This window comes from Panulirus ornatus, chromosome 32 (genome assembly GCF_036320965.1).
Source record: "Panulirus ornatus isolate Po-2019 chromosome 32, ASM3632096v1, whole genome shotgun sequence".
In the NCBI taxonomy this organism is placed as follows: domain Eukaryota; kingdom Metazoa; phylum Arthropoda; class Malacostraca; order Decapoda; family Palinuridae; genus Panulirus; species Panulirus ornatus.
The window spans coordinates 27,793,363-27,810,506 of NC_092255.1; the positions used below are offsets into that span (position 1 = coordinate 27,793,363).

General features: G+C 39.5%; 1 protein-coding gene across 1 annotated transcript in view; it reads left to right on the top strand.

Moving 5' to 3' along the window:
* Positions 1-15,581, top strand: part of LOC139759256 (protein broad-minded-like) — a 47,974-nt gene extending 32,393 nt beyond the window's left edge. The window contains exons 8-11 of the mRNA XM_071681386.1: positions 1,094-1,255; positions 5,954-6,137; positions 9,037-9,249; positions 14,845-15,581. Coding sequence (XP_071537487.1) covers positions 1,094-1,255; positions 5,954-6,137; positions 9,037-9,249; positions 14,845-14,988 — 703 coding nt within the window. The 3' untranslated portion in view covers positions 14,989-15,581. The remainder of the gene's footprint in view (positions 1-1,093; positions 1,256-5,953; positions 6,138-9,036; positions 9,250-14,844) is intronic.
* Positions 15,582-17,144: the final 1,563 nt, after the last annotated feature.

Consider the following 17,144-nt stretch of genomic DNA (forward strand, 5'->3'; position numbering starts at 1 on the left):
CTGCAGATAAAGAAACTCCCGAAAGACCACAATTTCAGGACATATCTTGACTTGGAGCTAGAGGCCTGGAACTATTTGGGTTGGCTATATGAAAATTTCATGGGAAACGTAAGATCTCCATATTTTGAGGGTCGCGTGAAAAGACTTCTGAAATCCTGTACTGCTATGGGATGTAGGATGTCGCTCAAGGTACATTTCCTCGATGCACAGCTGGATGTATTTGTGGAGAACCTTGGAGCAGTGTCTGATGAACAAGGTGAGCATTTCCATCAGGACATCAGCATGATGGAACATTGATACCAGGGTTTCTGGAATGAAGGAATGCTTGCAGATTACTGCTAGATGTTATAAAGGGACGAACCTGAGTCAGAGCACCATAGAAGATCCAAAGCTCAGCACTTTTAGCTTGTGAAGAGCATTATAGAAGGTTAAAAGCTCACAGTTTATAGCTTGTCCTTCTGGATAGCATCTTTTTTGGATACCTTCTATCTAGGAATACTGAATTTCTGCAATAAAAAGTTTGAACTGGTGCAAATCATATAATTTACCTTTGCCCATGCATCATGTAGCTGCAGAAGAACTGACAAAGTATTTTTCCATTGAAAGAAAATGTACTGAAGTGGACTAAAAATTTGTAATCTACATCGGAAAAAGGTCTAATTACAGTGCTCTGAGTGCCATCAGTTACCCCTGCCATCATGGCAAAATCTTGTCATAGGTACTTACATGTAGGTACACTGACCTCAGAATTAACCACCTGAACATTTCTGAACCATATTCTCTGTTCCCCTTCAACTTAGTTTCACTCAGCCAAAACAACCAATTTACACTTATCAGTCACATGAAGTATTTTTTCCCATTTCCCATCCTGGTTACATCCATGCACATATGGAAGTCCTAACATAAGCTTTTGAGGACAAATCCTTGTTCTGTTTTTTCTTGTTTCAGTTTTTGGAATGTGATGATATAATATGGGAGAGTTTCCTTTCCCTTGCTCTAACCCATTAGCCACCTTATACCGAAGACAGGAGATATATGGATGGAATTCTTACTCCCATGCCCTTAGGGATATTACTGATATTATATTTTGCAGGTATGGTGGTGAAATTCAAGTCTTAAATGCCAATGGAAATGTCCGTGAGAATCTTATTGAAGTCTTGAAGTATGCAGAGTCAAACATTCTACTCTCTGCTTCCAACAAATGTGACTGGTTCACTATGAGTATATTTCTTATATATGGTGGAAATGTTGATAGGTGAGTTTACATAAATCTTTGGATGATGCTTTGTTGTAAATTTTTAAACTGTGTCATCTAGTGCATACTCTACACTGCATTGGCCAAAGTATTCCCCTATGAGTATGGTAACCATAATCATTCTTTAACCTTGAAAGGTAGTTTTTTTTCATACTGCAATGTGTGGTTTTAAGAAAACTGTTAAACATATTTGATAATACTAGCTCAAAGTGTTGACTTAAAATATTGACAGTGGATCTGTCTAAGCCTATATATATCAAGTCAACCCACTCTGACTCCAAAAAACGGACCCAGCTGTGCAGGATGCCTTGTGACGTCACAATGCCCAGAACCCTCAGTTGCAAGGAAACTGTGAGGAGAGGTATGGATACTCAGAGGGAAGGCATGGATACCATCAGGAAAGGTATAGAAAGTGTGAGCAAAGTGTAGATGAATCTACATTCTCGTTAGCCTTGTACCAGCACATTTCATTTTTTTTTTTTTTTTTAGGGCCAGTGACGTAGCATACAGGCTCCACCAACATGTGTATGGGTCGATGTGGGGATATATAGGCTTAGGGTTCTGCAGTGTTTGTATATACAAAAATTCACCTGCAGATACTGTGCTAGAGTTGCCCTCTGCCACTGGCCTGTTAAGGGTGAGGCACTAAAGACTAAGAAGGAGCACCAGTTATGAAGACTCTTTTGCCATGGCCACCCCTTTGATGAAGTTCATGGAGGGAATGGCATCAGAGATATAGATAGATAGATTGATAGATAGATAGATAGATGGTTTAATATGTATCTTTCTTATTATGAGTTGTGACTTCAAATTTTGAAAGATGTTTTGCTAAATACTGACTTCATAGTCAGTTTTGTTTGGTACACTGTACTAACATGAGAGTACTGTAAGTAAGAGTTGTCTTTAAGGCTGTACATGCTCAATCCACTCTATGCTGAGGTGAAGTGAGTTAAAGGTGGCAGTTAGATTATTAAAACAAATTTTGATTTAGATATAGATGTCTTGACTACAGTATATAGGTAAAATATTTTTAGGTCATGCTTAAACCCACTTGATGTGAGGGTATGTTTAATGCTGATTCATGAGGTTTCTAACTTAGCTCTTTTTCTCTATGATCATTCATTTTGGCGTAAGTAGGGTGCCATCAATACCAAGTTGGCTTGGTAGGATGTGTAAATTCAAAATTTTCACAATCTAGGTTTATGCCTCATACAGGAACAGAGCTGAGTAGGTTTTTAGAGACACCTCTAGTAGTAGCCATGCATTCTTTGTTATGTCACTAGTGGGCATTTAGACTTAGGAAAATTTTGCACCATCCTTATGACCTTAGATATTTATTGTAGAATTTTGAACTCATGTTTGGATAGCTGTGTTGACTGCAAAGGAAAAACTCAGATTCCATGATTTTGGCAGTAATTATATGTAACATTGTTTGAACACTCATCTTTGGATCATTCAAGTTGACTGGAAAGAAAGAGCTCAGATTCCTTTATTTTTGTTTTAATCATATAATGTGGTAATGGCTGAAATGTTATTCCATTATACGACTTCACATTCCATAGTTCCTTTTGCTGTCGTGTCCACTCCTAGGTATCTAAAGCATTCCACTTCCTCTAGATTCTCTCTGTTGAAACTCACACTCCAACTGTCTGTCCCTTTCCACTGCTATACCGAATAACCTTGCTTTTCATCACATTTACTCTCAATTTTCTCCTTCCCCACACTAACCAACTGTTGCAGTTTCTCACTTAAATCTCCCTGAAGTGCCATTTCATCAGTGAACAATTGAGTCACCTCTCAGTTACCCATAACCCCATCAAGACTGCAGACTTGCTCTTCTCTCCTGGACTTTCCATTCATATCCCCCACTGCCCCAGCCATAAAAAATCAAGCAACTGTGATGACATCACACACAATCTCTCCTCCATCATTCCCTCCTTTTTGCCCCACAGATTCCCTTTCTGTCTTTATAAACTCCCCCAGTGCTCAGGAACAGATGAAGAAATGGTCTCATTTACTGTTATCCACTGTCTGGTGCCACTCTAAACTGTGCCTCACCTGCCTGGTCTTCCTTCTTCTCAAAAGAAAATATAACTGAGATGCCTACCACATAAAAATCGTACACTCAAAACAATCATGGGGTGCATAGCAGCCATAAATACTAAAAACCTATATAGTGTCTTTCACTGCAAAAATGCTTTTTAACTTGTTACTCAGTTCCTTACGTATCCTTACATCATCCTCTACACTTTTCCCTATGAATATCTTTGCCTGAGTAGCTGCTCCTTAACTGACAGGTGACTCCTGATTAATTAATGAAAAACTTTTGGAATTACACCTACCATGTTCACAGTATTATAATCAGTTTTTCCTCCTTGCTTATCCTGCTATACTTATTCTAGTCTCTCATATACCTTGCAAATGCTGGCTGGTTAGAGTGCTGTCTCTATCTTTACCACTGCACATCTCGTAGGTCCTTTGCTTTTTCATTTATTTTATATTTATAAAAGGGGAGTGGGGGAGGAATGGGATATGTTTAGGGAAGCTGTGATGGCTTGCGCAAAAGATGCTTGTGGCATGAGAAAGGTGAGAGGAGGGCAGATTAGAAAGGGTAGTGAGTGGTGAGGTGAAGAAGTAAGATTGTTAGTGAAAGAGAAGAGAGAGGCGTTTGGACGATTTTTGCTGGGAAGTAGTGTGAATGACTGAGAGATGTATAAAAGAAAGAGGCAGGAGGTCAAGAGAAAGGTGCAAGAGGTGAAAAAGAGGGCAAATGAGAGTATAATTAAATTTCAAGGAGAATAAAAGGATGTTTTGGAAGGAGGTAAATAAAGTGCATGACAAGAGAATGAATGGAAACATCGGTAAAGATGGCAAATGGGGAGGTAATAACAAGTATTAGTGAAGTGAGAAGGAGATGGAGTGAGTATTTTGAAAGTTTGTTGAATGTGTTTGATGATAGAGTGGCAGATATAGGATGTTTTGGTCGAGGTGGTGTGCGAAGTGAGAGGGTCACAGAAAATGGTTTGGTAAACAGAGTAGAGGTAGTGAAAGCTTTGTGGAATGTTATGTCAGGTTAGGTTAGGTCAGGCTAGGTGGGTGGCAACGGGAATGGATGAAGGCAGCAAGGATGAATATGTACGTGTGTATATAAGTTTATGTCTGTGTATGTATATGTTGAAGTGTATAGGTATGTATATGTGTGTGTGGGCGTTAATGTATATACGTGTGTCTGTGGGTGGGTTGGGCGATTCTTTCGTGTGTTTCCTTGCACTGCCTCGCTAATGCAGGATACGGCAACTAAGTATGATAAATAAAAGAATATTTTTATTATACTTAACCACTGTCTCCCATGTTAGTGAGGTAGTGCAAGGAAACAGATGAGGAATGGCCCAACCCACCCACATACACATGTATATTGATAAACGCCCACATGTGCACATATACATACATATACATGTACAGACATATACATATATATACATATGTACATATCCATACTTGCTGCCTTCATCCATTCCCCTCGCCACCCCGCCACAAACAAAATAGCATCCCCCACACCACCCCACCCCATCACTCCAGCAAGGCAGCGCCAGGAACAGACAAAAAAGGCCACATTCGTTCACACTCAGTCTCTAGTTATCATGTGTAATGCACTGAAAACACAGCTCCCTTTCCACATCCAGGCCTTACAAAACTTTCCATGGCTTACCACAGACACTTCACTTGCCTTGGTTGAATCCATTGACAGCACGTCGACCCCAGTATACCACATTGTTTCAATTCCCTCTATTCCTTGCACGCCTACCTCCCTCCTGTATGTTTAGGCCCCAACCACTCAAAATCTTTTTAACTCCATCCTTCCACCTCCAATTTGGTCTCCCACTTCTTCCCTCCACCTCTGACACATAACCTCTTTGTCAATCTTTCCTCACTCACTCACTCCATGTGCCCAAACCACTCCAGCACACCCTCCTCAGCTCTCTCAACCACACTTGAAGGTCCTTTGCTTTTTTATATGTTTTATAAAACCATTCTTTCCTCTTTCTCATCAGAAAGCCCTGTTTCTTGGCTGTTGAACTCCATTTCCAAATCTACATAACCATAGAAATGATTAATGTTTGTTTAGTTTCCACAATATTTTGTCTCACCTCTTTTATAGTGTTCTCATTTATCTCATAGTCAAAAATGAGTGTAACATGTTCACTTCTTCCAGTTGGTGTATCATATAGATAATGTTCTCAATGTTTATATTTTTGTCATGTTGGTATGTGTGAAGACATGATCTAGTGGTGATGGAATCTTGATCCCTCTCTTCCTTGTACACTCCCTGACTTGTTGGTATAAGAAATTTTCCTGTATACAGTAAAAACTTGTGTATCTATGACTCCCAGTCACCATAAGAATCCAATTCCCATGTCTGTCTCTTTATAATTGAAATTCCCCATTGTCATTACTCTTAAGAAATGAGTGTTTCACCACTTCATGTACCATTCTGATTGTTCCTTCATTGTTATTGTTGTTCATTTTTTAGCTTGTGTAAGATATTTGTAGATTCCTGTCAAAACATTTCACACAGTAGTGCTCAGAAGGGTAGATATGTAATCTTGTTTTTGTTGTTAAGCTATTACTGTACTCATAAGTACTACATAAATGATGGCAAATCACATAACAAAATCAGATGAATCTCTCCCTTTTCAGGTGTCGCTGTGCTTTAGCAAATATGAGTGGTGTGCTTGTAGGAGGTGTTTTATGGCCTTCCTTCTCAGACTCCCTCACAGATTCACATGAAATAATGCCTGGAGAGATAACCTTAGTTGGAATCATCCATAATGTCCAGCTAGTTTTGAGTATAGAAATTCCTAATCTTTATTTGGCTCTTCAGGTAAAGTATGTTCTGTTTTTACTCATTCTTATATATGGTAGCATGACTCATTTCTGGGGATGGAAGAAAGAGTGCAATCCCCTCATCATGAATGCATTTGAGAGGGACAAGTGCAGGGGCTTGTAAGTCCCCCTTCTGTGTTGTCATTTTCAAAAAGTATGAATAAAATAAAGAGCCACGCAAGGATTTTTCCTTTGAAGCTTGGTTTTCTTTTCCTGACACTCACTTGAAGAGGTGGGAAAAGGGAGCAGGCATACAAAAAAGAAAGTTATGGCATACAGAATATATTTTAGGTATTATCTTTGTGTCATTGATTAACTTATTTCTTAAAAAGCCATAAAGTCCTCTATGTAAGGTTTCTATGATTTTCTGTACTGAAATCTAAAGAAAATAGCCCATGTCTGCAGAACCATACATCCTCCGGGAGGTTCAGCAGTGGAACATGGGATCTTTTCCCACTGTGCAACTAGTCTCAGAATTAGGGAAAGAGACAAGAATAAGCCTTTAGAATGGAACCATCCATGTTGATTTAATAAATCTTTTTATCATGAGAGGGTTTCTGTGATTTCTTAATTTTTGTTATTCTTCAGGACAGTGGGGAGGTGATAGCCAGTGGTGAGGTGAAGAGGAGATTGAGTAGTTACTTGGAAGGATTGTTGAATGTGTTTGGTGATAGAGTGGTAGATCTAGGGTTTGTGACAGAGAGGTATGCAAAGTGAGAGTTGTGACAAGTGGTTTGCTGAAAAGATGAGGTAGTGAAATTTTACAAGGCTGTAGGAGTGATTGATATTACAGTTGAATTTTTTAAGAAAAGGGGTGACTGTGTGGATGAGTGGTTGATTAGGATTTTCTTTGTATATATTAATCATGGTGAGGTGCCATAGGATTAGCAGAATACACGTTTAGTAATGTTGTTTAAAGGTAGTAAGAACAAAAGTGAATATTTGAGTAACAGTGATATAAGTTTGTTAGGTGAACCTGGTAAGTTGTGTTGTATGGAAAAGTGGTGATTGAAAGGATGGTGGTATGTTCAAAGCATCAGACTTGGGAAGAACAATGTGGCTCGTTAGTGGGATAGGATGTGTGGATCAGGTGTTTTCTTTGAAAAAACATGTGTTAGATATACTTAGAAAAAACAGAAGGATTTATATGTGGCATCTATAGATATGGAAAATCATTTGCTAGGGTTGACAGAAATAGTCTATGAAAGGTGCTACGAATATACAGTGTGCAAGGAAAGCTATTAAGCCCTGAAGAGTTATTATGTAGAGACTAAGGCATGTACGCAAGTAGGTAGAGAGGAGGGTGAGTGATTGCATGTGAAGGTAAGTCTGCTGCAATGGTGTGTGGCTCTTTAATCTGTTTGTTGATGGGGTGGTAAGGGAGGTGAAACAGGGGCTTCGGTGCATTACACGTGACAGCTAGAGACTGAGTGTGATGGAATGTGGCGTTTTTTTTGTCTTTTCCTGGTGCTACCTCACTGGAGGGGGAAGGGGATGCTATTTCATGTGTGGCTGGGTGGTGATGGGAATGGATGAAGGCAGCAAGTATGAATATGCACGTGTATGTATGTATATGTAAGTACACGTTGAAATGTATATGTGAGTGTATGGGCATTTATGTGTATACATGTGTATGTGGGTGGGTTGGGCCATTCCTCATCTGTTTCCTTGCGCTACCTCACTGACGCGGGAGATGGTGATTCAGTATTATAGCCATTCCTCGTCTGTTTCCTTGCACTACCTCGCTGACGCAGGAGACAGCAATTAAGTACAATAGATAGATATGAATTACACATTGCACATTATGTGGTGATTAGTTGAATGTTCCATGATATAAAGTTACATATTGGTTGAATTGCAGTAATATTCCATTGACATATGATATGTGTTTAATGTCGAACAGTAAGAGGTGTAAACTTACATATTTGTTGAACTGTAGTAATACTGTGTTGACATATATGATGTGTTAATGGTGAACTGTAAGCGATGAATATTTTTACATTAGTTGTGTTACAGTAATATAGTAGTCGACATATGCTTTTTTTTTTTTCATGAATTGTTTATGACATTTACAGTAGTAGGTATAGGACAATTCATTTATGTGTATGAGCACTGGTTAGTACATGGTGATTGTGGTGATAATTGTCAATCAGGTGATTGATCCTCTGACCCTCAAGAAAACTGTTATGGAGTTCCTTTGGTCAACTGGGTCATAACTCCAACAGTCAAAGGGCTGTAGCCCGTTGTTTACACTGAGGTGAATGCAGCTGCGACATAGGCCTCTTGAGAGGTACTAGTTCACTAGCTCACTGGAAAAGGTGTCTAATATGTATATCTCTTTTGCTGTTAAATTTGTTGGAGATAGTCACTCATGTGTAAAGATGGTAAGTCAAATCAGGCATTATCCAGATATCAAACTGGGGAGGTTGGGGGAGATAGAGTTCAGATGTGTGTGTGTGTGTGTGTGTGTGTGTGTGTGTGTGTGTGTGTAAGACCAGAAAAAGATTCCCTCAACATCCTATAAAAATGGTTCATCCACTGGCCATATCCACTAGTCATGACCACTGGTCATAAGCGTTGTGATGTTGCGTGTTTGTCTATGAGCTGAAAGTGCAGGGCATTTGAGTAGTAAGTACCTTGTGTCTTCTTTATTGTAGTTGCATTGTGGGCACGAAGGATCTTGGAATGTTTTGAAATGGTGATTACAGAGTTGTAGTGACAGGTGATGTCCAGAGTGTAAGTGGGAGAGTGTGACTCATATTTGTCTGGAAAGTGAGGTTTCTTTTGGGTATATGTCTGGAGGGTTGAAGTTTAAAACAAATATTACTATTACTACTACTATATTATTTAAATATTACTATATACTAGTAATGGTTTATTATGATAATTTTTTACAGGCCAGTGATGTATGTTTATGGAGTGTTGTGGGAGAGTGGGTTCGGTGCCTGTTCCTTAGTGTGTTACCATGGGTGGAGGTCTGTCATTACATTATCCTGGTGCTGCTGCAAGGACCTGACTATGCCGTATATTTTCTTGTAGCACTTCTCAGACATTTGAAAGGAAACATCAATAAGAATGCAGGCTCCCATGAATCTTTAACTGTTTTTCAGGTATGATATGACATTGTATTTCAGTCTTAAATTCTATCATTTATGCTTCTCATTTCAGAATTCTAATACTGATTTAGTTAATATGATGCAGGCTACCATAAATCATAAACTGTTTTGGTATGATGTGATATTGTATTTCATTCTTAAAACGTATCATTTATGATTTATTCTTGAAGGATCTTATGCAGATTTAGTTATAATTATTGTCTTAATGAGATAAGATTTGGAATGGTCATTATTTATGCATAAAGCAGAACACAAAGTCATGTAAACAAAAAAAAAGATTTTAGGAGAATTCATACTTGAAAAGTGTGTTCATGTTTCACCACTGATGTGTTCATATGAAACAAATTTAAAGAGTAGAGAAGCTCACATAAATCTGGATTTGATTTATATGTAGGTTATTAACTTGTCGTGTAATTATACATTTTTGCACATATACTTTTCCTTCTGAAGAGTTTAATCTAATTAGAGATCTCTGATTTAGTGCATGTACCTGATTCATCACATTAAATGGGGAATGAGTCAATGATAATTGATGGTGTATTTTTTTTTCAAGTTACATAATAATGTTAGAAGGCACAGCATGAGCCTCCAGTGATATATGAAGCAAATAGTAGAATGACTCACAATTTATAATGTGTAACATAGAACTGGAAAATGTGAGCATGCTTCATGGCTTAGTGTTTGTATCTTAACCCTTAAATATTAGTTTACTTGAAGAAAGTTGATTGCAATATGGATAAAAAACAAGTTTTCACATATTCCTTTTCCTCATTATAGAATGAAAGAAATACATACAAAAATAAGGAATATGTAAAAAAAAAAAAAAAAGAAAAAAGAAAAACTGAGGTAACATGCCTTACATTAGAGAGATTATTAGAGGATTTATAAAGGTACCACAGACCTTTCCATGGTTTACCCTGGTTTCTCCCCATGTCATGGTTCATTCCATTGACAGCACATTACCCTTGTATGCCACATCATTCCAATTCGTTCTTTCTCATGTATGTTTTCACCCTCCTGCATTTTCAGGCTCTGATCACTAAAAGTCTTATGTCACTCCCTCCTTTCATCTCCAATTTGGTCTACCCCTTCTTATCCCTTCCACTTCTGACACTTATGTCCTGTTTGTTAACCTCTCCTCACTCATTCTTCATATGTCCAAACCATGTAGTACACCCTTTTCTGCTCTCTCAACCACAGTCTTTTTTATTACCAAGCCTTTCTCGTAACCCACATATTACTTACTCCATGAATCTCCCTCAACCACATATTATCCTCAAACATAGATTCCAACACATCCACCCTCGTCTGCACATCCTCCTCTGTAGCTTATGCCTCGCATTTATGTAACTTTGTTTGGACTACTATACCTTCAGAGACTCATTTTTGCCCTTTCAGATGAAGAGCTTTATTTCCTCATATTCTTCACTGCTTCCAGGACCTTTGTCCCATCACCCACCCTATGACTCACTTCCACTTCAGTGATTCCATTTGCTGTTTCCTTTGGGAACTTTCTTGATGGGATGGCCATGACAAAAGAGCCTCCATAACTCATGAATTTCAGTACCACTTTTTAGCCTTTGGTGCCATCCCTAATAGGCCACTGGCAGAGGGCAACTCTTGCACAGTTTTCTGAGGCTTCTACTTAATGTTCCCACTAACTACTGTTTTTTACTGTGTCTACCAAATGTTCCAACCTACTGCTTCTACCTAATGCTGCCAGCTAATGTTCCTACCTACTACTACCGAATGTTTCTGCTTAATGCTCCTGTCTAAAGTTCCTTCCTACTACTTTTATCTATTTCTCCTACCATTTTACCAAAAGGCAGTGCTGGTGCATAGCGTTTACTACAGAAAATCTAGTGTTAGGAGGAGTGAGTTGTGTGAGTTAAGTGTTTTCAAGTGTTATGTGTGACAAGGAGAGATTATTTGTTTGCGGACAGAATGCCTGCAGTCCACTTGTGGGTGTGAGAAAAAGAAAAGACAGATACCTGAGCCAAAGGAGAACAACTTGGCAACCACTGAAGTGCTGGCTCACTACACAGCAGTAACAGACCCTCCCCATACCCAAGTGGGTAGCACTGGTAATGTGCCTCCCTGGTTGATGGCTGCCTTCCAGCTACTACCATGTCCATGCCTAGTTATCTAAAACACTTCCTCAAAATTTTCTCCATTAAAACTCACACCCCAGCTAATCTGTCCCTTTACCTTATTAAACCTAATAATCTTGCTTCTATCCACATTTACTCTCAACTTCCATTCAGTCAATCTTTCAAACTTAGTCACCAACTTCCATTTCTCACTTAAATCTGCCATCACTACTGTGTCATCAGCAAACAACTGACTCATTTCCCATGCCCCCTCCTTCCCTACTAACTGCATACTCACCCCTTTCTCCAAGACTCTTGCATTTACTTTTCTCACACCCAGTCCATAAACATATTAAGCAGATATGAGGACACCACACACTCCCTTGCTTTGGATCAACCTTCCCTTGCAACCATTCGCTTTCCTCCCTTCCCACTCATACACTTTCCTTACACCTTGATAAAAACTTCTCACTGCATCTAAAACCTTATACCCCCACCTTATATCCTTAAGACCTTCCACAAGGCATCTTTATCAACCCTTCCTATGCTTTCTCCAGATCCATGAATGCCACATACAAACCCATCTGTTTCTCTAAGTATTTCTTTCACCTATTCAAGTATATATGAAACAGCACCAAACCTCTCCCACCCAAATCACTACAACTAATCACCAACCCCCTGATAGAATTAAAAAGCTACTCCTGACAAACATATCATTAACCTCTACCCACAGATACCCCCTTACCCCCCCCCCCCCCTCCCTCTCATCAAACATAATGCTGACATAACAGCTACACAGTGAAATAACCTTTAAACACCTGACCTCCAACTCAGTCTTAAACTCCAACCCACTAGATGTACTCTTAACAGAAACCACACTCCCCAGACAGTCATGCTTTCCTGCTTATTCTGTGAACATCATCCATCACCACACTACAAACACTGTTTCAATATATTCAAAGACCCTTCATACCCATGATGCAACTACCATAAAGAAGACACTGAGCATTTACTAATCAGTTGACTTGGACACTCTGCACATAGATGCTCAAACGTTATAACATCACTTTATGAATTGTAGTCCTGACTTCTGGATGTGGCAAGCTTTCTGAATGCTGCAGGAGCCTCATTAGGATACAAGGGACTCATGGAGCAGGAAGAAAAGGTAAGGTAAGGTGTGTAGGTGTTACTGGATTCCACCTGTTCTAGTTTACACCATGTGTGAAAAGTCATCTTTGTCAAGGCTGTTTTGCTGGAGTTACAGTCTCTTCAAAGAACTTAATAATTACAAGAGAGTGTACATTTCCTTGTTATTGGAAGTAGTACAGCTTAGACTGCAGGAACCTTTAGAAAGATCCTGAGTAACTCTGGGATTGTTTCATGGAAATTTATCATAGGGTAGGTCCATCAATCTACCTATATCTCTGACATCTTTTCCCAACTGGAATTCCTTCAAGGGTGTGGCCACAGCAGTAGAGTCTCATTAACAAGTAAATGTTGTGCTACTCTTTAGCCATTAGTGCCTCACCCTTAACAGGCCAGTGGCAGAGGGAAACTCTAGCTCAGTGCTTACTTCTACCTAATGCTCCTGCCTGATGTTCCCACCTACTACTTCTCCGCAATGTTTTTTTCCTAATGCTCCAGCCTAAATGTTCCTACTTACTGCTTCCATTGCTCTTACCATCCTGCCAAAAGGCAGAGCTAGTGCATGCTGCTCAGCTGAAAAATCGAGAGTTATGAAGAATGAGCTGTGCGAGTTGATTGTTGTCAGGTGTTATATATGACAAGAAGAGATTGTATTCTTGTGGACAGAATGCCAGTAGTCCACCTGTTGGTGAGATAGAAAAGACAGCTAGCTGGGTCAGAGGAGTGCAGCTTGACAACCTCTACAATGCTGCTCATTATGCAGCCATCACTAAACCTTCTGGTACCCAGGCAGGAAGCACTGGTAATATACCTCCCACTTACTACCTGCTTGGGGAAAGGGAAAGTATAGATAAACTTACATATATATAAGCATTTATGGATCTGGAGAAGGCATATGATAAGAGTTGATAGAGATGCTCTGTGGAAGGTATTAAGAATATATGGTGTGGGAGGCAAGTTGTTAGAAGCAGTGAAAAGTTTTTATCGAGGATGTAAGGCATGTGTACGTGTAGGAAGAGAGGAAAGTGATTGGTTCTCAGTGAATGTAGGTTTGCGGCAGGGGTGTGCGATGTCTCCATGGTTGTTTAATTTGTTTATGGATGGGGTTGTTAGGGAGGTGAATGCAAGAGTTTTGGAAAGAGGGGCAAGTATGAAGTCTGTTGTGGATGAGAGAGCTTGGGAAGTGAGTCAGTTGTTGTTCGCTGATGATACAGCACTGGTGGCTGATTCATGTGAGAAACTGCAGAAGCTGGTGACTGAGTTTGGTAAAGTGTGTGAAAGAAGAAAGTTAAGAGTAAATGTGAATAAGAGCAAGGTTATTAGGTACAGTAGGGTTGAGGGTCAGGTCAAATGGGAGGTGAGTTTGAATGGAGAAAAACTGGAGGAAGTGAAGTGTTTTAGATATCTGGGAGTGGATCTGGCAGCGGATGGAACCATGGAAGCGGAAGTGGATCATAGGGTGGGGGAGGGGGCAAAAATTCTGGGAGCCTTGAAGAATGTGTGGAATTCGAGAACATTATCTTGGAAAGCAAAAATGGGTATGTTTGAAGGAATAGTGGTTCCAACAATGTTGTATGGTTGCGAGGCGTGGGCTATGGATAGAGTTGTGCGCAGGAGGATGGATGTGCTGGAAATGAGATGTTTGAGGACAATGTGTGGTGTGAGGTGGTTTGATCGAGTGAGTAACGTAAGGGTAAGAGAGATGTGTGGAAATAAAAAGAGCGTGGTTGAGAGAGCAGAAGAGGGTGTTTTAAAGTGGTTTGGGCACATGGAGAGGATGAGTAAGGAAAGATTGACCAAGAGGATATATGTGTCGGAGGTGGAGGGAGCAAGGAGAAGAGGGAGACCAAATTGGAGGTGGAAAGATGGAGTGAAAAAGATTTTGTGTGATCGGGGCCTGAACATGCAGGAGGGTGAAAGGAGGGCAAGGAATAGAGTGAATTGGAGCGATGTGGTATACCGGGGTTGACGTGCTGTCAGTGGATTGAATCAGGGCATGTGAAGCGTCTGGGGTAAACCATGGAAAGCTGTGTAGGTATGTATATTTGCGTGTGTGGACGTATGTATATACATGTGTATGGGGGGGGGTTGGGCCATTTCTTTCGTCTGTTTCCTTGCGCTACCTCGCAAACGCGGGAGACAGCGACAAAGTATAAAAAAAAAAAAAAAAATATATATATATATATATATATATATATATATATATATATATATATGTGTGTGTGTGTGAGTAGATGTATTTTTTTGCTGTTTCGTGGTGCTACCTCACTGATATGGGAGGTGGCAATCATGTTTTAAAAAAAAATGTATGGGAGGGAGTGGCATAAAAGATGTTGTTTCCCTTGTATTTCAGACTAATGTTGTTAATGGATGGCGTGCTGGTGACCATCTTAGTTTCATGGAAGCATTGTCCCGACGTCATCGCCGGGCTGTCCTTCCTGCAATCATTAGCCCCTTCTATAAACTACGTCATCAGCACACCCCACAACAATTGTAGCCTTTGTGTTGAAATTATATCATGCTTTTAGACTACTTTATATAGATTTCTAGTTTATGACATACAGCACACTGGTGTATATAATACTGTTACCTATAGAAGATATAGTTCCTGGATTTGGGTTTCACGTGGTTAACTAGAATGATGGTAAAAACTACATTTGTCTCTTTACTACCATTTACTAGGGTTGACATAAAAAATCACTTACCTAATGTTTTCATGTATTTCATGAATTTCTTACACATCATTTTACATCATTAACACCCATCTCAGGCAATTTTAATCCTTTGTATTTCATGTGTAAAATACAAAGTCTTTGTTCTCTGCAAGTGGAAGATGGTGAAAGTTCAGCTTTATATGTTATTCTAGTCAGTACTTTAGAAGTTAATCATACTCTGCTACAGATAGTACTTTGAACTGAACAGAAAAGTTAATGAGATTTTACCTGTGGATGTTCCTCCCAAGAGAAGTATGCTAAAGTTTTGTTTTCATATCTGCATATTATATGCACTTTTCACATGCTTCTGTAATGCATTAAGTTGTATTGATAAGACATACCTATAACGCATTTTCATAAAATTTATGCTGTGGCACTTGTATTCTTTTTTATCACTTACCAGAGTACCAGTTCTGTTTTTGAATTTATATTTCCATTTCTATTAAACCAGACTCAAGTTCTATATATACGTTCATGAATGAATACTGATGATTCAGTTGTTTGCTGATGACAGTACTAGTGGTATATAATTGAGTGAGAAACTGCAGAAGTTGATGTATGAGCATAGGAGTTTGTGAAATGAGGAAGTTGAAAGTAAATGGGAATGAAAGCATGGTTATTAGCTTTAACAGGGCAAAAGGACAGGTTAGTTGGAGTGCAATTTTGAATTATGAAAACTGGGAGGAAGTGGATTGTTGTAGAATCCAGAGAGTGGATATGGCAGTGAATGGAACAATGGAAGCGGAGGTGATTCAAAGGGTATGTGAGGTTCTTGGAGCATTGATGAAGTGTGGACATTGAGCTTGTTATTTGGGAGGGTAAAAATGGGTATGTTTGAAGTTAAATATGGGTATGTTTGAAGTCATAGTAGTCCCAGCTTTGTTATTTGGATGCAAGGCATGTGCTATCCCTGAGAATGTTCTGAGAATGGTGCATGTGTTGGAAATGAAATGTTTAAGAACAACATGTTGTGTCACGTGGTATGATCGAGAAAGCACTATAAGAGTAAGAGAGAGACATAGTAATAAGAAAAGTGTGGTTAAGATGAGCTGAGGAGTATGTGCTGAAATGATTTGGACATATGGAGCGAATGAATTAGGAGATATTGACAAAGAGGATATATGTGTTAGAAGTGGAGGTGAGAAGAAGGGAAGACCAAGGCAAGTTCATCATAAACAAGAGATGTACAGTCTTTCTCTTGGGTTCCTTTAGGCCATAAAATGCTAAAGATATCGTATGAAAGTCCTAAAAGCACATGGTGTTAACAGTGTAATCTCAACTTATATTCTAAGATTGATGGAAGGATGGAGCGAAAAAATATTTTGAGTGGTTGAATGTGCAGAGAGGTGAAAGATGTGTACTGTAAAGAGTCAATTGGAGTATCTTTCTGCCAGGGGACTGAAACTGGACATACGAAGCAGCCTGGGAAACCATGGAAAAGTGTGAGACCTGGTTATGTATAGTGGGCTGTGATGTTGGTGCATTATGCATGAATCTAGAGAATGAATGTGAAGGAATGAGGCCTTTTCATGTCTGTTCCTAGTGCTTCCTCTTAAACGTGGGAAATGGCAAACTATAAAAAGATATATGCATATATTTTTTCACACTTGATTGCCATTTCCTTTGTTAGCAAGGTAGCACCAGGAACAGACCAAGAAAGGCTGCATGGGCTCACATTCATTCTCTAGCTGTCATGTGCAATGTACTGACACATCAGCTCCTTATCCACAGCCAGCCCCACACACCTTTCCATGGTTCACCCCACAATCTTCACATGCCCTGGTTCAGTCCATTAATAGCACATCGACCTTAGTATACCGAATCATACCAGTTCACTCTATCCTGTGCCCAACTTTCACCCTCCTGTATGTTCAGACCCAGATTGCTCAATATGTTCCTTGGTCTAAAAGAATGTTTTAACACTAGTTCTTCACACCCT